This window comes from Bolinopsis microptera, chromosome 1 (genome assembly GCF_026151205.1).
Source record: "Bolinopsis microptera isolate Bmic1 chromosome 1, MBARI_Bmic_1.0, whole genome shotgun sequence".
Taxonomy (NCBI): domain Eukaryota; kingdom Metazoa; phylum Ctenophora; class Tentaculata; order Lobata; family Bolinopsidae; genus Bolinopsis; species Bolinopsis microptera.
Window position 1 is genome coordinate 15595981 of NC_087072.1, and position 23328 is coordinate 15619308.

At 38.4% G+C, this 23328-nt stretch overlaps 2 protein-coding genes across 4 annotated transcripts; both read left to right on the forward strand.

Moving 5' to 3' along the window:
- The first annotated feature begins 62 nt into the window (after positions 1–62).
- LOC134825288 (uncharacterized) lies at positions 63–8811 on the forward strand. Its single transcript, XM_063837453.1, has 9 exons — positions 63–137; positions 386–457; positions 5805–5858; positions 5981–6111; positions 6744–6867; positions 7051–7156; positions 7357–7678; positions 7791–7877; positions 8019–8811. Exons 1-9 carry the CDS (start codon positions 127–129, stop codon positions 8132–8134), a joined length of 1023 nt encoding a protein of 340 aa, XP_063693523.1. The 5' UTR covers positions 63–126; the 3' UTR covers positions 8135–8811.
- Positions 8812–8956: 145 nt separating this feature from the next.
- On the forward strand, positions 8957–22044 carry LOC134825298 (adenosine kinase-like). 3 transcript variants are annotated; one of them, XM_063837464.1, is made up of 9 exons: positions 8957–9082; positions 13659–13730; positions 13905–13958; positions 14178–14308; positions 14508–14743; positions 20305–20421; positions 20915–21119; positions 21314–21400; positions 21551–22003. In XM_063837464.1, exons 2-9 carry the CDS (start codon positions 13663–13665, stop codon positions 21664–21666), a joined length of 1014 nt encoding a protein of 337 aa, XP_063693534.1. In that variant the 5' UTR covers positions 8957–9082; positions 13659–13662; the 3' UTR covers positions 21667–22003. The 3 variants fall into 3 exon arrangements, with proteins under 3 accessions (XP_063693534.1, XP_063693551.1, XP_063693542.1); XM_063837481.1 differs by having other exon boundaries at positions 8966–9082; positions 20927–21119; positions 21551–22044; XM_063837472.1 differs by lacking the exon at positions 8957–9082 and adding an exon at positions 12904–12986 and having other exon boundaries at positions 21551–21995.
- Positions 22045–23328: the final 1284 nt, after the last annotated feature.

Below are 23328 nucleotides of genomic sequence, written 5' to 3' on the forward strand. Positions count from 1 at the left end.
TCCTTCTATCTTCAGTTGTTGATAACAAATAACGTTCTATTAAAATTGAAAACAGATAATTCTAACCAGTTTATCGCTCTTTAGGAGGCTTGTCCCAGTTACCACCCCGGATTTCTTGCTAACATCATGACGTCTAAGTAAGTAACTCAAACCAGTAAGAAACATCAAATTCTTACAGCAAATATTTATCAAGCGTCAATATAACCCACCGAGATCTGAGTTATTCACATAGTTTCTAGTAGGTCAACGAAGGGAATCATCTTTGGGGTGGATCATGTCATTTATGACATGGTGGCATACGTTGACCAGACGTATTTGGATAAGTGAGTAGTCCTCGTAATGTATTTTATGTGGTGATTTATGTAATGTACTGGCCGCTTTTCAGAGGATTACTATACGGCATGGGAAACCCCCTCCTTGACATGACAGCTGTTGTCGACGAAGCTTATCTGCAAAAGTAAGATTTCATTTGCTCAAAAAAATTGACTTTTCAACAATTCATGTTGTATTTATATATATGTTGTATTTATATATATATATTTCATGGCTGGACTTCTACACAATAAAAGAAAGCGGTTGTGATTAGATCGTCGAAAGTCTTTGCATCATTTATTTACATCAATTCTGAGAAATTATATCATTAAAGTAACTACAACAAATACGAATCATATACAATTGAGAATAAATACAAACTAAAAGCAGTGGGAAAATCTGATGAACTGAAATTTAAAAAAGAAACTGAAAGCCGTTAAAAATGTACTCTTATCTTATCTCTTATCTAAATACTGATAACTGATTCTCGGAAAATCACTTAAAATCACAACAAAAAACCTGTAAAATTAATACTAAGGTAAAAATTGTAGTATGCACGTCTCTGGAATAATGGTATAACTAAATAAAATCTACAAAATATACTAAAACTAAAACTAAGCTCCGGCAGATTTAAAAAGTATATGGTTACTATCAAGGGTGTTCATACCCCCAAACCGTTCAAGCGTTTTCAATTGGGTCTGGTAGAACCCCTCTCTAGCTTCCATAGCCTTTTCTTTGTCTGCTTTACTAATATTAGGCTCAAATACTAAAGCGTCTACTATAATGACAGAAAGGTGCTTACTAAGTGAGGAATTATAGGAGGCTATGGTACTAAAATCTAAATCATGATCAATATCTAAAAAATGGTTAACTAATTTACAACTTCTTATACCTTTCTTTATGTGACTCTTATGGTTAGAGAATCTCTTAGGGAGATTTGAGGTAGTATAACCGACATACGACTGTTTACAAGTCTTACACTCCATTAAATAAATGAGGTTATAACTCTGACAAGATATATACTTAGTTATAGGGAAAACTTGTTTAGAATGGTGACTACTAAAGTTGGAACAGGGGGACAGGAAATTTTGCTTACAAACATAGCATTTACCACAAGCATGGCACCCTGGGTCGACAGCCCCGGGAACCGCCCTTAGACTTTCGGAGTCTGGTTCCTGGATCTGACTTGCAGTTGTTTCTCTCTCATTATCACAGTTTAAAGTTCCACTGGCACGGTACTTATTGTGTACAAGCATGCCACCGATAGTTTGATTCTTTCGATGACTCACGAATACACTGTCCGCACGTACCAGCTTCTTCAGGGCCGGATCAAGGTTGAGAAGGTGCTTATACTTATGGATAATGCCCCCCATGTTGGGAAGTGCTGGATTTTGATCCATCACCATGGGTATTAAACAGGCAGTCGACTCATCCTTGTCTTTAAGGGTATACAAGTTTTTCCTATTAGCTATATCACTAAATTTGTTAAAGGCATCTTCTATAATACTGGAATGATAACCTCGGGCTAGAAGGTAACGTGTATAGACCTCTCTCTGCTCCAAGAAGTTAGTGTCTTCACTGTTGTTCTGTCTCACCCGCCTCGCCACTCCAAAAGGTATGTTTTTTACAACATGGTTCCTATGGCATGACGTGGGGATAAGGTAGCAGTGGGTGTCACTAGGTTTAGAGTAGAGTTTGGTGTGGACAACATCACCAACAGCTTACATGTTATACCGTTAAATGAAGCAATGTTGTAATCAAGAGTAATTTCTAGTGCACTAATAATGCATTCTGTACTAAACAATTGATCACCACTACTCCTTTTATTCAGGTGCTTAGTGCATTGTTGGATCCCCATATCCCTAGGAATGTTGGTAAACATGTTAGATATATCGATGGCAACATGTATTACCTCCTTTCCCAACAATATGCTAGACTCGTTCAGGCTATCAATCTTCCTCAGAAAGTGAGGGGTATCAATAATTCTATAATTCAAAGTAGCCTTCTTCAATTCATACGCAGTCAAGGCAGAAAGGTTTTCAATGTATGAACCACAGCCGGTGGTAATCATCCTCCCAGGATACAAAGGTGGTTTGTGTGCCTTGGGATTCAGGTACATGTTTCCAGGCTGGTTAAGCTCAGTACATGGAATAACCCACTCCTTGACCTTCTTGGACATACCTAATTCATCTTTAAACTCAATTGTCCAATTCGAAATTTTATCAATCAATTCTACAACTAAATCATCTACATTATTTACAATACTATATACAGATCTATCATTTAAATGTACACCTATTCGTTGAATATAATCTTTTTCACTAAGAAGGAAGAATCCTACTCCTTTATCGAATGGTCTGATAACAATGTCTTTCCAACCTTTGACTTCTTTGAGAGCTGCTCTGATGGGCGCAGCGATGTTATCTGGTGAGACGAATTTCTGAGTTGGCCTGTGGAGGTCTACTTCTGCTCTGCAGCATTTTATAAACGCCTCAAGTGCAGGGTTTTTACAAGATTCGAAAGTACGTGATGCATCAGTCTTTATAAGACAACGTTCCATGTCAGTAACTCTCTTATCTGCTTTGTTGGGTCCACATTTAAAGCTATCAAATACAACTTTAGCTCTCATTTTAGAAAACCATCTACACAAATCGTTCTCGAAGCGGCTTAGATCTGGTAGGGGAGGTGTAGGTGCAAACTTGTGAGACAAGAAAAAGACATAGAGTTGCTCTTTACTAAGCTCTTTGTCTGTAAGATTTACAACTGTTCTGGACATGTTTTCCATTGACAAGTCTTCAACCTTGGGAAGAGTACCTTTGATTAACGTCCTCTGATGTCTGTGGGATGTAGTACGATTAATCTTTTTTCTCTTCCTTCTTCTCCTCTTCTTCACAGGTTTAGCATTATCCACATATGAAGGTGCAACATAAATAGCATAGTCCTTATCTCTCTTCAACTTAGATTCATGACGCTTGGTTAGTTCAAGTTTCTCCTTGTGCATTAAATTAGATAAATGATTCTCTAAATTTTCATGATCTGATGGGGGAAGTGCAGATTTGATGCAGTTTTTGAAACTATAAAAGCTTTTACGCAAAGTCTGAGACCTGATTACTTGATTATCTATGACTAAGTCTAGCATTCTTGATTTCTGTAACTGATTAAGCGCTTTACAGGATTCTACATAAAAAGTGTCTTTAACTGCACACCTAAAATTGATTTGAGTAGCAATATGGTAACATAGTGGTCAATGATATCAACAACAACCCTATTGGTACTGATTTAGGGAAAGCAAACACAGCGAAATCTTTCTTCGAAAAACAACTAACAGAAGGAGTTGAAGCTGGCCTGCAACCTTTTACCTGCGATCCAAAACCACTTGATAACCCCATTACACCAGTTGAAGTTAAACTTGCTGCAAGTAAACTCAAATCAAACCGTGCCAGTGGTCCAGATAATCTCCAGAATGAGTTGATAAAGTACGCCCATCCAATCACTTTTGAGAAGTATGCTGAGGCAATTAACGAGTCATTTAGTGGGAACAAATACATAAGTTCGATAGGACAAGGTATTCTTACTCCTCTACAGAAGCCTGGTAAACCTAAAGGTCCCCTCACAAGCCTTAGACCACTTACACTGTTAAACGGATCGAGGAAGATGCTCACTCAAATTGCCTTAAAACGGGTCGAGAGCAGAATTGACAACTACACCATGCCATGGCAGAGTGCTTACAAGAGAGGTAGAAGCTGCTCTGACATTGTGTGGGCTCAGAGAATGCTCATATCTGTTGTGATGAGGAAGAAATGGACATTTAGCAAAATGGGTATTGATATGAGTAGAGCTTTTGATACCGTGAAAAGGGACACTATCATCAATGTTTTGAAAGATGCTGGTTGTTCGGAGGACGACATTCGCTTAGTTCAATACCTTCTATCGAATACTCTCCTTAGAGTTCGTGTTAACTCCTCACTGTCGGAAGAGTTTGAAAGTTTACTCGGAGCCTTTCAAGGTGACAGTTTATCTGGAAAGCTATTCACACTTATTCTTGCAGCAGCCTTACACCACCTCAGAGCTGTATCTGGGAGACCAAACCCACCAGTATCAGAACTAGGTTTTCCAACTGAGTGGGAATATTCAGACGATTGTGACTTTGCTGACGAGGACATCGAGAGACTGAGAATTTTCCTTCCTGCAGTGAAGGAGATTCTCAAAGACTGGAACCTCCAAGTAAATGAAAGTAAAACTGAATTCAGTACCTTCTACCTGGCGAAAAAATCTGATAAAGACACAAACGGTCAGCCATTAGCTAATAACGAACCATGGCGAAGTAACAAGTCACTAGGTTCCTTACTGTGTACTGAGAAGGACATTCAAAGAAGGAGAATCCTAGCTGAGATCGCTTTTAAGAACTTTGAAAAAGTGTGGTTGTCCGGTAAGAAAATATCCCTTGAAAGAAAGCTGAGGTTATACGATGCTCAAGTTGTATCTGTATTGATTTACAACTCAAATAGTTGGAGTCCTAAGAAAGCAACCATGGAGAAAATGGACACACTCCATCGTAGACACCTCAGATCCATTTTAAACATCAAATGGCCTAAAGGTATGATAAGCAACAAAGCATTGTATGAAAGGTGCAAAGTTGAAAAGTTATCCAAGCGTATTGAACACCAGCGGTGGAAGATGTTTGGACACATTCTCAGGAGTATGGAGAACACCCCAGCCCAAACGGCTCTCTCTTTTGCTATTGAATCAGATAATTTATTCATTGGAAGATTGGGGAGACCTAGAATGAACTTGTTATCGGTTTTAAGAAGTGATTTAAATAGTAGAAATTTGCAAATGGACAACTTGTATGAATTGAACGAAATTAGAGATATAGCTGCATGCAACAGATGTTGGGAAAATCTTTTTCAAGGGTACAGTTTACCGCATTAAGGTATTTTTAAGAATCATTTTTGTCGGTAAGATCCTGTTTTATAATAATAATAATAAGCAATACCTCTAGGGATATTACCGTGGTCTCTCGTAGTCTGTAAGTATCTCAATTGACAAGATGCCCTAACTGATCTAACTGCTAAGTTGTCCAATTTAGGCATCGGGGGACTCATAATGATAAATGTTACTGAAAACAAACTAAAATCTCATATATATATATATGTTGTTTTTATATATATAAGAACAACTTATATATAAGTTTTTCATTGAGATCAGAGATGATAATATGGTCAATAATATATCGCTCGCGATCATCGTTCATTATAACTTTTAAAACTCCCCATGTAAAGAAGAATTATCCGTTGTATTGCGTCGCTTTCCTGTTAATAAGTTCGTCAATGGCTGCTCATTAAGGATGATGATTAATCACTCTAAATCTCGAAGCTCGAGTGTTGAGTGATTTGGATGCTGATTTATTTACCGTTTAAAAAAGCATTTTCAAATATTTAGATTTTATAAGTGTGTTTTGATCAAGTTTAACCGTGCGATTATTTCACCAGGTACGATTTGCAGCCTAACAACGCTATCTTAGCTGAAGATAAACACAGGCCAATGTGAGTTATTTAGCGTTTAATATCCTCAATACAAATTTGTTTTGTACACGTTCATAATCCACAAACGAACATAACGACACCCACATAATATACAATTGACCGTAACTCCACTCTGGTACCAGATACGACGAGCTGCTACAGAACGACAACTACAAGATTAGCTACAGTCCGGGCGGGGCCACGCAGAACACTCTCAGAGTAGCCCAGTGGTACCTGCGTGAACCTGAGTCAACCTCCTTCGTGGGCTGCATTGGTGAGTAACACACACACACGAGTCATTTGGACAGTCCACACGTTTTTAATTGTCATCGTCTTCTGATTTGTGGTTTAATTCTTGGGCGTTCCCTTAACGGATATTTTCCGGTTATTTGTTATTTGTTATTTGTTATTTGTTATTTGACCCAAAAGTCTTCTAATTCTCCAGGCATAGATCCTCCCGAATTTAATGCAAATGGTAAACCTTGTTATCGTCGTGAAAATTTGATCATTTTAAACTAAAATCAAACATGTGAGATAATCTAGCTATTGTACCATCCTTCAATTAATCCTAATGCTCAGTTGGCAATGATTAGAAATATACTGTTGATTATTGTCGCCTTGTCCCTGTACTACTCCCAAAATAATTATCAAAATCCTCGGAAGTTGGTTTGAAATATTTTGCGACCATTTCCGTAATTCGGCTAATTCGACTAATCTGAAGTTGAGAGCAGACTCTCTAGCGTGCAGTACTTTACCCACTTTATTCGTTTTTATTCCTGTAATTTTGCTGTTTTAAGGCCCGTAGATGCCAACCCTATACGGGGTAAAACAATAATCTGTAATAATGATTACAACATGTTTTTATAAAATACACGTTTTTATAAATAACACGTTCCTCTCCCTCAGGCCAGGACACGTTCGGTGACAAGTTGAAAGCGTGCATGAAGAAAGAAGACATCAGGACAAGCTACCTCGTGGACCCAGAGAAACCTACCGGAGTTTGTGCTGTCCTGATTACTGGAGGAAACAGGTTTTTAGCTGTAGAAAACGGAAGATATCATTTACTACTTAGTACAACGACCGGAAACTTTTAGACAGCTCATAATTAAGTCATGTTTTCTACTGTACATCTCTAATCTGTGATCATTCACAAATATTTCTTCCTATAAATACCCCGTGTGTTTCTGAGATTTGACCAGATAAACGTATTCAGGTCACTGGTGACCCGACTAGATGCTGCTAACGAGTACAAAATCGCCCACCTGGTCCTCCCTGCCACCTGGTCTCTTGTCACTGACGCGAAATTCTACTACATCGCCGTAAGTTGTTCATTTTAATATTAATTAAGTTTGGATACATTTCATATTGTTTCTTAACAGTCAAGAGAAGTCTGTTTTATTCTTCGGGAATTACCACAAAATCTACTTTAAATTGAAAATCATCGGTCATTTGAAATATGAGACATGGTGAAGAATCAAAAGTTTGATAATGGTAATTTTCTAATCTCGTTTCACTTCAGGGGTATTTCCTGACTGTATCACCGGACAGCATGATTGAGATCGGAGAGCACGCCGTCAGCACCAACAAGTGCTTCTCAATGAACCTCAGCGCTCCATTCCTCAGCCAGTTCTTCAAGGAACCTATGAAGAAGGTTCTTCCTTACTGTGATATCGTGTTTGGTAACGAAGACGAGGCTAGAGCATTTGCCAAGGATTTCGATCTTAACACTAAAGATCTTCACGAGATTGCTAAGAAAGTGGCTAATATGCCTAAGAAGAACAGCAAGAGGTCGAGGATTGTGATCTTCACTCAGGGAGCCAGTCCCGCTGTTGTTTTCAAAGGTACAGTTTATTCGATTAATCCAAATTCGTTTAAATCGCTTCGTTGGTGTAGTTATTACTTACGGTTAAAGATCTCTAAGAACTGATTAAACTAACCATTTGTTCCCAACAGATAATCAAGCTAAGGAGTACCCAGTTCTACCTATCTCTGCTGAAAATATTGTAGATACAAACGGCGCTGGAGATGCTTTTGTTGGAGGTTTTTTTTCTTAATTTTATAACATCCATTTTAATGTTTGGCAGAATCTTTTAATATCCATTACAAAGCTTATATCTAGCGAGCGTTTGAAGACGTGCAATTAACCCTACTTTTAGAGCTCTAACAATCCTCCCCCGCCAGGTTTCCTCGCAGAGTACGTGTTAGATAAGGATATAGAAACGTGCGTAACGAACGGCATGCACGCCGCCCACATGAATCTCCAAGTGTCAGGATGCAGTCTGCCAGAGCACCAGTGAGATGGATGTCTAGCTACCGTGATACCAAGCAGTCCTGATAACCGGTGAGCTGGATATCACTTAGATCTGTGGGACCCCACTCAATCCTCAGCTCTGGCCTCTAGGACGACAGTTTCTGAAACTCTAGCTTCTAAGACTTTTATTTCTGGTGCTCCAGTATTATTTGTGTTGAAAGTACGAGGAGCGATCTAAGGTGTCATCACCGCTGGAATACTTATGTCACAGTAGCTAAATATCAGATTTAATATTATATTATTCTATCTAGAGACTATTTTGTGCTAGTTTTTATTATGTTAAGTTAGTGCCAGGGTAATTTATTCCATTTTTCCGGGTTTATTGGATGAGGTTTTACGATTTCGAAATTTGATAGATTTTGCAATTTGCATGATAATATGTATATGATTCTGGGTGTTAATTAGAACAGTTTATGGCATGTTTTGGTTCTAATTTATTTTCTCTTTAGTATATTTTAGATTATTTCCATGATATTCGAGAATATGCTGTCTGTCTTACGGCTATGATATCTAATATTGCATATTATTTTGGTCTCTGATAAAATTAACCCTCTTTATATCGAAAGTTTTAAGATTGAAATTTTAAGTCATATCGAAGTTGAACATTTTTTTCATTCAGAATTTCACTGTTCATTATTAGATAATAACTAGTTCATTTTAAAACACTGTCTTTAATTTTTGTCTTCATCAAATATTATCTGCTCAATTCTCTTTCAAAATTTGACAACAAGAGAAAAATGAAATATACGTATCCCATTGAGATACCAATGCCAATTTCCTCTTATTGAATCGAAGATATTCAATTACTAGTGTAACTAGCCTGGAATCATGACGAAATTTGAAGCCTGAAACTACCAGTAAATCTGAACACATGTTAACACGTCATGTTAACGTCATTTGAAATCTAATCCCTTTGATGTCGTCTGTTTAACAGGTAACATTATTAAATGGTTCTCTCTGTAACCGGACATACCTTACTCGGGAATATTATAGCGGGTTAATTTATGACTGGGAAAATTAATGACCGGGAAAAATATGGCGGAATGTTCCAAAACCCACCAAGCATCAAAATGTATTACTATTAGTTAATAGTTTACCTTACTCGGGAACATTATAGCGGGTTAATTTATGACTGGGAAAATTAATGACCGGGAAAAATATGGCGAATTTTCCAAAACCCAGTCATAATATTCCCTAGTAAGGTATTTCATTTTGGTAAATTATAATTCCTAATTCGCTTATGTTTCGTTATCGTTGTGGAGACGAGGTTCCCAGTAGACTGTACTGAGTGTACATAGTACAATATGTACGATATACGGCGTCATGATAACTTGATATAGCCTTCGTTGTGGTTCGCAGGGCTCCGAATGGGCTGGAGTGCAATTACCCAGAACCTCGCCCTGAAATACCTGTTTACCACATCGTGAGTTTCCACCGTCACTAAGGGGATTTCCCGTACTTCCACACTAGACAGGGTCGTTATTCTCGGGGGACATGTCCTCTAGTTTTAGAAGGAGACAAACAGCAAACTGTTCGATAAGCAGCTATTTTTACATTCCTCTGTCTTGTACCATACTTCTCCTTGCACCATGCCGCTCCTACCTCTAACTTCTAAGGAGCTGTTATCAGTACCTGATAAGCTGATAACCATGGTCGAGACGTACGTGAGCATGAGATATTACTTCACTGGAAATGTCAACGGTACTGCATTCACTTCACTGTTACAGTCTACTTGAGTCACGTTCGCTTGATAACTTGTGTGAGCGTGAAACATGATAAGATATACTGAATACAGCAGGGACAACTGTACGGTAGTGTTAAACAAGGAACTGAAACCGAGGGGTTCCGTTCAGGCCCTTCACACTTAGTTTCTGTCTAAACAGTTCTTATGTACCGTCACAATAGTGACTTTAATATATAATATGATATAATATATAATATGATATAGATTATAGGTGCGGTAAAATGTTTGCAAATAATGCGATCTCATACCTGCCTACAATTATTTTATGTGCAGCAAATTTTGAGGAAAAAAAACCGCAATTAACCTATGCAATTAGGCATTAGCCAAATTTGAAGCATTTAGGTACTCTCAGGTTGGAATATTTAACACCGTAGTATATATAAGGTTGCAACTTACAATACACGATTGTTTAGTTTAATACATCTAATAACTTACAAGGTGAGTGTATTACACCGAGTTTCCTGACAATACAAGATGTAACATTCTAGAATTAACCTCATAGAAGGTAGATAGGCAGGATGACTGAGGTTAGATGAGCTAGCGATGAGCATATTTTAGGCAGGAATTCCACGCTGTAATGTTAATATTTTTTAGATATCATTGAGCATTTAAGCAGTGATACAACGTATCTCGGGATGATCCGCAGAGTCTCGACTAGTTTCGGCTTACCGCCATCAACAGGATCGATGAATCATCTCAAATTATTTGTTATATAGTAGTGTTGAAAGTATTAAAAAGTATTAAAAGTTTTAATACTTTCAACACTACTATATAACAAATAATTTGAGATGATTCATCGATCCTGTTGATGGCGGTAAGCCGAAACTAGTCGAGACTCTGCGGATCATCCCGAGATACGTTGTATCACTGCTTATGCTCAATGATATCTAAAAAATCTTAAGATCCTAACGTATTTTATCTTGGGAGGATTGCGGCTAATTAACACCCTTGCTGGACAATCTCTCCTTTCCTTAACGTCAGCGAAAGCTTTATCACGCTGTAATGTTACAACATAACATTCCGACACTATGTGTGTATAATAAACAAAAATGCTGCAAATTGAATATCATCTAAGCGTACTAAAGTGACTCAATTTCAATTGTTAATTTCGATTGGAGATCTAGATCTAGCTTGAGGAGTTATTCATTCGCCAAGATTTCTGGGTACATTTTTTGGAGGAAAAATAGTTCTATAATATGTGGGGGGGGGGGGGGGGGGGCATCAACCTCATAAATACAGGTATTATTCCCTCCGATTTCAAAATAGGTTGTTGTTTTTTCAGTATTTTCCCCACTTATAACATAATATATTCAATTCTAAATATATTCATAGTGTTACTGTTAGCTGTTTTAAAGTGCTTTTACTACATGAGGGAGTTGATATCAAGTTAAACCCCCCCCCCCCCCCCCGGGCCCCCATATGTGTTTTTCCTGATTTTTGGAAATAGTACCTTCTTTCCGATGTTTTTGATGTTACTTCATGCAAAAATACCCTAATCACAATTATGAGTATCTCGATCTTTTCTTATTGTATACAGCATTACAAAGTGCACAATCTTCACTGAAAGAACGAATATCGGTCGATGGTGCAGAAAAGTGCGGTATTAGGTCAATAGTGCGATTCTGCACTCATCGCACTTACATGATTTTTGATTTGATTTGATTTTAACTTTTTTAAATAGTACATACACAATACAGCAATGAGAATAGAAAACAATCGACATCATGATTCATGAGGCATTACGTTGGGTGAACGTTGTAGACGATATTGTATAAATACTAAAAGCATGGGTATTGGGTAAGTGGTACAAGTTCTGGGGGTATACGTATTACAGGTAATAGTTCTTCCCCCAGACTCACTAACACACAGTGGGCCACCATGCTATATTAGGCTCAAAATTGAGTTTATCAGTTTAAGATGCATTCAAAATGATCTGATAGGAAAACTGTTTCCCTACAGAATGCAAAACCAATGTTTTTGCTTTTTGGCAGTGAAAAATAGCTCTTACTCTGATGTCTGTTCCTCAAATTAATAAATGTGATAATATAAAAGAAATCTCCAAACAACTCTCAGATAGACTTAATTTATTGGAAAAAACCTCATAGGCCAATTTTTTTAAGCCAATTTTTGACATGAGCCTGAGTTTTTGTCCCATTTTTAGGCACATTTTTGGCCTTCCAACACAGAAATAGTTGTGTTGCCGGCCTTTGCCGCCCTATTCCATAGTACCATCTGAAAGCCTAGAGGATTCCCTGCAAGATACAAGGAAAATCAATTAGGGCAAATTAGGGGCATTTTTTAAAATGCCGATTTTTTACCAATTTATTTAATTGGCTAAATCAATGTTATTTGGGGCTTATGCCGAAATATTGGCATACATATTTTTGTTATAACTCGGCCATCCTTTGTTCTTGCTTGATGAAATTTTTAAATACAAGTTTTGGAAGCGTTCAGCTACAAGTAAAATACCCCAAGACTGGTTTTGTGGCTTGTGTAAGGAATTTTGAATTTTGGGGCATTTTGGGGCATTTTGGGGCTACAAATTCAAGGAGCATAATTTAAAAATCCCCGCTTTTCTCAGTTTTTGTGTATAGTAGGGTCTTGAAATTGGTTTGGATCGTTTTTTTGTTGTTGCGCCAAAGCAGTCTAAAGAACACCTTTCAGACATATTTGGATGGTACTAACATGTCTAATATAGCCTACCCCCTATTCTGGCCCACTGTGTAACACCTGACCACCTCCATTTAAAACACACAAATTTAAAATTATCAAAATATAATGTCACCAAGATGTAACCCTTACTTAGGGACACAACAATGCGCGGCGCGGGGTTCACTTACATGTTCACTTCGTTAGGACAGATAATAACTAAAATATTTCCTCCGAACTTCTAAAGTTCCAGGCTTTGGTTCCTAATCTCGTTAAACCCTCATTATGACGTAGTGGATACCACGCAGTGGGCCAGTGGTTGTTGTCTCAACTGAGGGGCTAGTCTTATTGTCTCAGCGTCTTCCAGGGTGGCAGGGTATGAGGGTACCGCTTATCTTCCTGTCTTACATTGTGTCTGAGTTGTGTATGGGGTCAGTTGAAGGAGGTGGGTCTTGCTTTCAATCTTATTTTCATTTCCAGAATCAGTGGTCCTGATTATCAGGTGGTGCAGCTTGCCAGTGATTAATAATTACTTTACAAAGTCTGATCAGGTAATCAATTAAACGATAATTGGGATTTTTGTCATGTAATTATAGGATTGTTAGACGCAATCTTTCTTATAATAATGGTCTAGTTCGCACACTTTATAATATGGTACGTGGTTTTGGTCCGCTCAATTGTGACCCGTCTCAAATGAAGGTTTTATATTTCACATTTCAAACCATAAACCAGTTAGTAACCACATGAACCTTATTGCTGCATATCTTATCTACTTTAGGATAATATGCAATTGTTTGAGCTGTTATATTGAACAAAATATTAAGTTTCCTATTATTTGTGCCTACTGGTGTGCAGAGCCCCTTGCTGCTCATACTGTATGTGACTTTGAAATTAATCCAGCTTTATAATATTATAATGATGTAATTAATGTAATTAATGATAATATGATCTTATATATATTATGAGGTGTTCATCTCGTGTTGATTATTGTGTTATTTTGACGTTTCTTGGTAACCTATGTATACGTTAACCTGTTTAAGCTTCAATTACGATAGAGTTGCAGTATCTTTCTTATTGGTCTACATTCACATAATATCTTTTTTTTATTTCTTTGCAGAGAAATGATATTTGGACTTGTTCACCCTCTGTTGGATATCACAGCTATTGTTGATCAGGAGTACCTGGACAGGTATATACAGTGTAAATAGTTTAGACAGTGTAGAATTATGTACACTATACGAAACTGCCAGCTTTTTATTTTATGTTTTTCTCCATTTATTACCGCCTCTCTCAGAGACCCGAACTAGTATTGCCCACAAACACTGATAATTTATTTTGATGACATGAAACCATGTTCTTTTAGATACGGCTTGAAGGAAAATGATGGAATCTTAGCTCAAGAGAAACACAAAGAAATGTGAGCATTCTGACTCATGTAAAATATCTAAAATTTTCCGTTTCGTGAAATTTGATTTATGACTTGGTACGGTAATCAGTATTGACTAAATTTAGCATTCACATTTAAAATTCTTGATCATACCTTCACTTTGCTTTAATTAACTAATAATAAGTTAGTTACAAAAACAGTAATTTGGCCTCAACTTAGTTGGAACTGTCAAGATTAAAAACCTCCAAGATATGCAGAGTTATTGAACGGTTGTCGGTATAAAGTGAAGAAAATACCTGGAGGAGCGACACAGAATGCCTTACGAATAGCACAGTGGTACTTGAAAAAAAAACATGCAACCACTATTGTCGGATGCATTGGTTTGTTTTTATAGTATGCAATAAGATTTCATGCAATATTTGTCGTTTTAATACCAAGCTGTACTATACACTATACAGTGGTAAACCTAAACACAAAATCAAAAATAGAACTAGAAATTAACTACATTTTGTCGCATCATCATCTTCTGATCAAAGGTTATCTTGATATTATCCTATAACATAATATTCTCTTATGAAGGTGGTGACAAAGTAGGAGAGGACATGAGAGAACAGCTAGAACGAGAAGGCTGCAGAACAGAGTACATGGTGGACCCTGAAGCTACAACAGGATTATGTGCTGTGCTAATATCATCAGGGTCTAACTCCAGATCTCTGGTGACCAGGTTAGACGCTGCTAACCTCTACAAACACAGTCACCTGGTGTCTGATAGCGTGTGGAGATGTTTGGAGGAGTCTTCTTTCTTCTACATGTCGGTCAGTGGTCATTCATCTCGAGAATTTGTTTTACCCGCCGTACATTTTATGAAAATTTGGTATTGAAATTATCTTGTTATCCAGAGGATTAGTTATTAGAATTTGATTCTTAAACTTCTAATTGAGGTGCAGTGGATTTAAATTGTTTGAGCTGTATTAGCATTTTTGGATTCACGTACTCTAGTTCGACACGCACTTTAGTTCGACAACTTTAGTTCACCCCTGTCGAACTTCGGTACGTGTCGAACTAAAGTCCAGATAGCCTACTTTAGTTCGTACTCTAGTTGATCGACAAATAGTTTCTGTATGTGATCCAATGGCTATCACTGGGTTCAATGGCAGATGAACCCAGTGAGTATTGGGTACTCGGTTACTAGTCGTTTGTGATAATATAAAGTGTGGTATATGGTAGATATTTATATAGCGTACTCTACTGCAATCTAGATATAATATATATAAGTTATAACGGAGTACGAGTTACCACGATAGTCTATTATCTCTCCGCTAAGTCTACAATTCCGCTAACTAACAATTTAGTCTGAGGTCAATTGAATGGGACCTTTACTGATAGTTGAAATTCGACATATGACGTCATCTAGCGTCATCTAGCGTCATCTAGCGTGAAATATCGCCAGATGATGATAGATGACGCTAGATGACGCTAGATGACGCTAGATGACGCCAATTAGCGACATTGTCGCTAAGTGCACGGCACCTTTCGAATGTCGCTATCTAGCGCTATCTAGCGCTATCTAGCGCTATATGACGCTATATGACGCTATATGACGCTAGATGACGCTAGATGACGCTAGATGACGCTAAGCACGCAGCACTGACGCCAGGCGACAGATAGCGCTATTTTCATAAAATTTCCGCCTTTTTTTTTGCGACATCTAGCGCTATCTAGCGCTATCTAACGCTATATGTCGCAACGACATCTGACGCAGCGCTATCTAGCGCTATCTAGCGGAGAATGTCGGTCTGTGACAGTTTACGCTAGATAGCGCTATCTAGCGCTAGATATCGTGGCGACAGCTAGCGCTAGATAGCGCGGCGTCATCTAGCGCTATCTAGCGTAAACTAGCGCTAGCTAATGAAGAATGTCGGTTTGCGACAGTCCACGCTAGATAGCGCTATCTAGCGCTAGATATCGTGGCGACAGCTAGCGCTAGATAGCGCTAGATAGCGCTATCTAGCGTAAACTAGCGCTAGCTAATGAAGAATTTCGGTTTGCGACAGTCCACGCTAGATAGCGCTATCTAGCGCTATCTAGCGTGGCGACAGCTAGCGCTAGATAGCGCGGCGCCATCTAGCGCTATCTAGCGTAAACTAGCGCTAGCTAATGAATAATGTCGGTTTGCGACAGTCCACGCAGTACGCGTAGACACATGGCTATCATGTCACATGTGAATCCAAACCCTCACCCCAAAGCTATCAAAGTTATCTAGCCTTAATTGACGATGTCAATTCATCGCAGCTCGGCGAGGCACAGAAGCGCATTTCGCAGATCTAGCGAGAAGCATAATTGGATGCGCGGCGCGGCACAGTAACGCTTATAGCTTAATTTGCAGAATAACTTGCAATTTAGTAACGTATAATATGTGCTAAATTTTGTACGAACAAGTAAATTATTTGATCATTGTTAATGGACTAGCCCGAAGCGACGTGCGCTACTTCGTACTTCTTGGCTTGGACTAATAGTTTGAGAAAAAGCGGCGCGTGATAGAAAATCAATGTTTTGATGGTTTGGCGAATGTTGACGATGTCATAGTCATACCTTATACCTTTCGTCTTTCCAGTTGGAGGTGCACGATAAAAATAAAGTTGCTCGGATTTTCAAAATTTTTGTTCACATTTTATGGAGAGTGTGAGCCTTTTTACAATATAAATTTTTATCATACGTTTTTGGAATCATCAGTGACTTTCGCATAGGTGCCAAAATTGGTGATGCGTGGCTTTGCGGGAGCAAAAGTTAATCTAAAACTTGCGTACTTTATCGAAATTCGAGGATTTTTGACGTATTATTCGGATATATTTTTGGTTCCTTGAATGAGATCATTCTGAAAATTTGTGAATCAAAAAACCTTCCAATAGGGCTTTCACAACTGTCCGAAAATTTAGTGGATTTTGGAGTTGATATAATAATTGATATTGACGATGTTTCACCTAACCATGTGCTTGCTTTCGCGCCACTTAATTCGGGCGCGCTTGTTTCAGAGTTCAAGTCCACGAACCCTAATGTGAAGGTTCGTGCGCGCGCGCGCAGTGCTGACAACAGCGTCTATGAGTCAGGAACCTCAAGAACAGCACTCCCCTCTTATTTTGAAGAGGTAAGAATATAAAAAAACAGTCGTTACTAATTCGAAGCTCAAATATCCATTTCAAGCGTTTTGACCTTCCTATTGCAGATAAGTTATTCGTAAAAATTAATCATAATTTTTCAGTTCATCTGGAAAAGAAAATTCAAGGACGAAGACCCTATGGCATCATTGTTGAAAACCATCAACTACGTCTTCCCCACACAATAAAGGATAAATCAACGCATCAAGCTTTGCACTTACTTGAAGATATAGCTCATATCGAAGCAATTCAAAGAAATGAAATAACAAGCCAAGATATTAATTGTATACTGTTTAGATATGTTTTTCAAGCACTTACTTCGTTTTTTTTTGTTAGGCACCCACTGATCTTAGATCTAATTGGTTGTGACTTATATCTGTGATTAAAGAGGTGATACGCTTGTCTGTTGTCGTGTTAAGTACATACTTCATGACCAATATATTAAAGACTTCACCTGTTACTTCTAATATATCAAAATACACGCGCATGCACTACTGATTGTACAAAAAACCCCCGCAGGCGCAAGCAACCCTTGCTGCAAACGTCTTTTCCTCGTTGTCGTGGTAAAGTGTGACGAACGGAAATTTGATAGATTGAAAGCCCCCCCCCCCCCCCCCCGCAATAGGGGATGGACTAATTTATTGTCCGCGTCATAATATCAATCAGTTTAAAAACACCTCGCCGGGCACTTTAAAAAAACTCTATCAAGGTTACTGGGCGGCGCTCAGCCTGTCATTCCGCCGAATCTTTATTTTATGTTTATGAACATAATCATATATCGTACCCAAGAGTTTTCAGTTTACGAACTACGCTTGTAGCGCGATGCGTTACTGTGCCGCGCCGCGCACTCAATAAGGCTTTCACAGATCGGCGAGATGCGCTACTGTCAACTGTGTCGCGCCGCGCATCCAAAAATGCTTCTCGGCATCTAATAATGCTTTTCGGCGAGATGATATGCACCACTGAGCTGTGAAAGATTGGCATCATGAATCAACGATGTTAGTTACTTGTATAAATTTCGTCGAAATCTAGTACGTGCCGCTTTTTTCCGATCTTGTAGGTTTACAACCTACCAGGACGCGCGCCGAGTTGGACTCGTCGACGGTCCTAATATATGGAACAAAGATTTTACGAGTATCACCCGTTAATTCCGATCCCGAAATGTTAAGGGTCGACGGTCGTTTACATATAACGTAATCAGCTGAGGAGGTTGGGGTTTCCAAATGATTATTGATTACGCTAGTGTAATATTGACATAATAGCTATGGTAAAACTGATTACGGAGTATGTGAACGACCCCTCATTGTTAGTAATCAGTTCCATACATTGATTGACGATGACAATCCATCGAGATCGTTGCTCCATCGACGACGATCGATCGACGACGATCGATTCAATGCGAAGCAAAAATGCTAGTTTGCGCGGCGTGTCGAAGCGGCGAAGTCCTCCAATTCCATACATAGCTATTAAGCTATCAGTATTATGTCACAATCACACTAGTAAGCGTAATAATTTGAAAAACCCCGGCCGGCGGCATCAGGCCCCTTATATAATTATAATATGTAAACGACCCCTTGATTAAGCGATATTTAATATTTTGTTCCACTCAGCCGAATATTTAATAAATCGAGTGTAATAGTTGGGTGACTTCGACGCGCGCGCAAGCTTATAGTTATATCATTCTCACTTAAATTATAATTAATTTTCATACACAGTAAAAATTAATTTTCATACAAAATAAAAATAACAAAAAAGATTGGGTGGGGAAAGACAGGCTGCACACACACACACACACACACACACACACACACACACACACACACACACACACACACACACACACACACACACACACACACACACACACACACACACACACACACACACACACACACACACACACACACACACACACACACATACACAGGGTTAGGGTTACTGTTACTGTGATAGGATATGATATCTAGCGCTATATGACGCAACGACATCTGACGCAGCAACATATAGCGCTAGATAGCGACATCTAGCGCTAAATAGCCTGGACTGACACGACCCGAAATTCTTCGCTATTTAGCGCTATCTAACGCTATTTAGCGCTATCTAACGCCAGATAGCGCTATCTAGCGCTATATGTCGCAACAACATCTGACGCTATATAGCGCTATCTGGCGCTATATAGCGCTAGATAGCGTGAACTGTCGTAAACTGACCTATACCGCTATCCAGCGCTTGATGTCGCCTGCGTCAGATGTCGTCGCGTCAGATGTCGTCAGATGTCGCTAGATGGCGTCAGATAGCGTCAGATAGCGTCAGATGTCGCGGCAACATATAACGCTAGATGACGCTAGATGACGCCAAATAGCGCTATCTAGCGCTATATGTCGCAACAACATCTGACGCTATATAGCGCTATCTGGCGATATATAGCGCTAGATAGCGTGAACTGTCGTAAACTGACCTATCCCGCTATCCAGCGCTTGATGTCGCCTGCGTCAGATGTCGTCGCGTCAGATGTCGTCAGATGTCGCTAGATGGCGTCAGATAGCGTCAGATAGCGTCAGATGTCGCGGCAACATATAACGCTAGATGACGCTAGATGTCGTCCCTAGAATTTTTATGAAAATAGCGCTATCTGTCGCCTGGCGTCAGTGCTGCGTGCTTAGCGTCATCTAGCGTCATCTAGCGTCATCTAGCGTCATATAGCGTCATATAGCGCTAGATAGCGCTAGATAGCGCTAGATAGCGCTAGATAGCGCTAGATAGCGACATTCGAAAGGTGCCGTGCACTTAGCGACAATGTCGCTAATTGGCGTCATCTAGCGTCATCTAGCGTCATCTAGCGTCATCTATCATCATCTGGCGATATTTCACGCTAGATGACGCTAGATGACGCTAGATGACGTCATATGTCGAATTTCAACTATCAGTAAAGGTCCATTGAATGTTCATAGCTATGGATTATAAAGATTATATTCACACATAGTTGAATAGCATGAGACAAGTGGAAACAAACAAACGAATAGATTTCAAGCTCGTAAAGGATCTTTGCTTGAGATCGGAGATTTCAAAACTCTAGTTCGACAGTCGAAGTTCCCTTGTCGAACTTTAGTACGTGTCGAACTTAAGTCCAGGTAGCTGGTAGCGCACTTTAGTTCGACAGAGTCGAACTTTTGAAGATTGAAAATGTTATGGGTAAATGTATTAGTTTTGTTTGCTTTCAGGGTTTCATGCTGAACTTCTCGTCTGACACGATGGTTGTTATTGGTGAACATGCTGTGGAGAAGAACAAGTGCTTCATGTTAAACCTCAGCGCCCCGTATCTCAGCTCTCTTTTCAAGGTTCATATTTGGATATGCCTATCATTGATATCTGCAAGCTGTACTAAAAGTATGACAAGCTGCATGTTGTTGATTACATGGAGATTCTCGTGCTGAATAATCTGTTTTTGAGCTTGATCAATGATCAATGTTTTTTTCAAAAAAAGCTGCACATTTTAAGCGCTATCTTTTTTGCACTTGCTAAACAGATTCGTTATTTTGTGTTTGAGTATGCGAGCCTTATTTTAGTCCTAATTCATCAGATATGATACGCCACATGTCAGATATTGTACTGTGTTAAAATATGACATATAAATAATAATATGACAAAATGCATAAGAAAGAAAATGTGCAACAAACTGAACACTGATACTTGCCTGGAGGACATGAATATCTCATTTTTTATTCATTCTTATTCTTACTTTTGCTGGAGCTGTGATAACCAAGCTGACGGCTGATGTAGCATGATGACAACAGCACTTTTTGAAGCATGAAAGCACTAACTCACCCAAAGGAACCTATGCAGAAAGTTCTCCCCTACTGCGATATCATTGTGGGGAATAGCGACGAAGCGGCTACCCTTGCTAAAAACTTTGAGTTCAATACAACAGAGTTACATGATATGATACGAATGCTTGCAGACATGCCCAAGGTGAATGAGAAGAGGAAAAGAATCGTGCTTATCACTCAACAAGAAGACCCTGTCTTAGTCTATTCAGGTTGGTGTAAAGTTACTTTGGCAGAATTTGATTGATTGTGAGAAATCGTACCATCAGGTTTTATCATATTTACGAATTGCCTGCAACTTGTTATTACAATAATATATACATTATACAAGGCCAAGGGCAGGCCAAAATTAAATTCAAAGTTAATTTTAGTGACCGGCTGACTGTCTTAATTTCATGACGTTCAGAGGGTAAAACGACTGAGTATCCAGTCCTTCCCATATCCCCGGAGGATATAGTCGATACAAACGGTGCTGGTGATGGATTCGTTGGAGGTTAGTTCGTATTAGTTCTGTGGTAGCTGAAATATGTGATAAAATAGCTCATACATCTTGAATAGTGTAGACTTCGTCGCTGCAGTGCTCCATTATTTCAAAAGAATTTCTATGAGTTCCTGACTGTGTAATGATGACCCTATTTTTCAGGATTTCTCGCAAGTTACGCTCTTAACAAGCCCTTAGAGGATTGTGTACGGAATGGAATTGTAGCTGCTCATATGATAATACAAGTCTGTGGATGTACTCTTCCTATTAGAGACTAAAAGAGACCATCTTAGGATTCAAATTTCCTTCTTTCTAATGCATGCATCATACCAGATTGTTAGAGCTAGTTCTTAGATAAGGTTAATTGTTCTGCAGTGTTGGTAGAGTTAAAACAATTTATGATTGTGAAGTTTTGTTACTTTAATATTTGGGCAGCAAGCCTGATAAACAGATTTATTAATATCGAAAAACTGAAAAATGGGGTCCAGACTCCAGCAGAGACATATTTTTTTAATCTTAATGTTATAATTTGAATTGCCACAACCGATTTTTACTGTAAGTTACTGTAATTGTTTTGTTATCGATCACATATTTCCGTTTCCTTTTGAAATTGTTATTTCACTTTGAAGTTCTTGTTACTAAGTACAATAACTACCAAAATAAAATGAATACGGCTTTGTTCTTAACAGATATACCCAATATTTTAAATAAAACTATTAACAATAATGAATGGTTATATCTGACCAGAAGAATCATCTCCCTTATATAATATTTTAGTAAGTTAGTAGAGGCTGCACCATGTTTTAGATTGATACGTAAATAAAACGGTTACCAAGCTATACTAATACTATGTATTAAGTATAAAAATTATGCAGCCGTTTGGCTATAATTAATTAATTAATTAATTAACTACCTCTCTAATTACATAACAGCTCACGTAAATAATTGCTATAATTTATAATAGAAAGTGACTATAAAAAAGTCACATATTATCGCATAATCGCCTCTCAATTAAGAGGTATAAGGAGACTTTATTCCCGTTCGTGTATAGAGCGGTATAAAGCGCAGTCAATGTAAAACTTGACAAATGTTTTATAGTGCTCCGTTCTTTGTGATATATAATGTAGTCTTGCTGCATCTGGTGAATTAATTACGCAAATTTAACGCAACTGTGGGCCGTAAACTACGTAATATTATGTAGTAACTACGTAATATTATGTAGTAACTACATAATATCTAGAACTATAAATAATATATAATGTGCTACATTATATTCACTACACAGTGCATTCCGCATCAAAAGCTGGGTTTTATAGTTTATCAGTCTATCGTGAGCTGTGAGACTTCATTAGACCCCTGAAATGCCCCCTGGCCGTTAATACAATATAACACTATACACAAGTGGATTTTAATGTATTGTGTATAAAGTTGTATCTTGCGCATTTCCATGTTGACACCCGATACTAAGTCCACATAACTTCTTAGTGCTAGTTTAACAGGTTTTTGGCTTAATAGCTTTATTCGCTTCGTATACGTGTATACATTTCTTGTTCGCTTTTGAATCTAATTTTCCTGTTACTGTATTTACGAGCACATTATATGAACCTAATTACTGGCATGGCGGGGAGGTTATGTTAACCTATCAGACTGTAGAAATACCTCATAGAACTCAACAAGTGCCAGATGGTAAAACATGTTTTTAATGGCCTGAATCGTAGACCTGTAGACGACTTGTTATAAAATGGTTATTTCAGCGGGAATTTACATCACCATCTCCCAACTGAAACCGCTAGTCAGATCTGTTATTCTTACAGGAGATTTTCTTTCAAACTGTTCCCAGATAATATTATATTTGTCATTTGTTTTAGTGATAATTCATGCCAAAATTTAATACATGGTGCTGTACTCGCACTAATATTCCATACATTTCCTTACAATAT

Bases quoted from the DNA above. Each gene is read 5' to 3' on its own strand.
- LOC134825288 (XM_063837453.1), top strand. The intron at 7,679-7,790 runs GTACAGTTTATT...TGTTCCCAACAG, and splicing joins TCCCGCTGTTGTTTTCAAAG to ATAATCAAGCTAAGGAGTAC. The intron at 7,878-8,018 runs GTTTTTTTTCTT...CTCCCCCGCCAG, and splicing joins TGGAGATGCTTTTGTTGGAG to GTTTCCTCGCAGAGTACGTG.
- LOC134825298 (XM_063837464.1), top strand. From the start codon at position 13,663: ATGATATTTGGACTTGTTCACCCTCTGTTGGATATCACAGCTATTGTT. The intron at 13,731-13,904 runs GTATATACAGTG...ATGTTCTTTTAG, and splicing joins GATCAGGAGTACCTGGACAG to ATACGGCTTGAAGGAAAATG. The intron at 21,401-21,550 runs GTTAGTTCGTAT...CCTATTTTTCAG, and splicing joins TGGTGATGGATTCGTTGGAG to GATTTCTCGCAAGTTACGCT.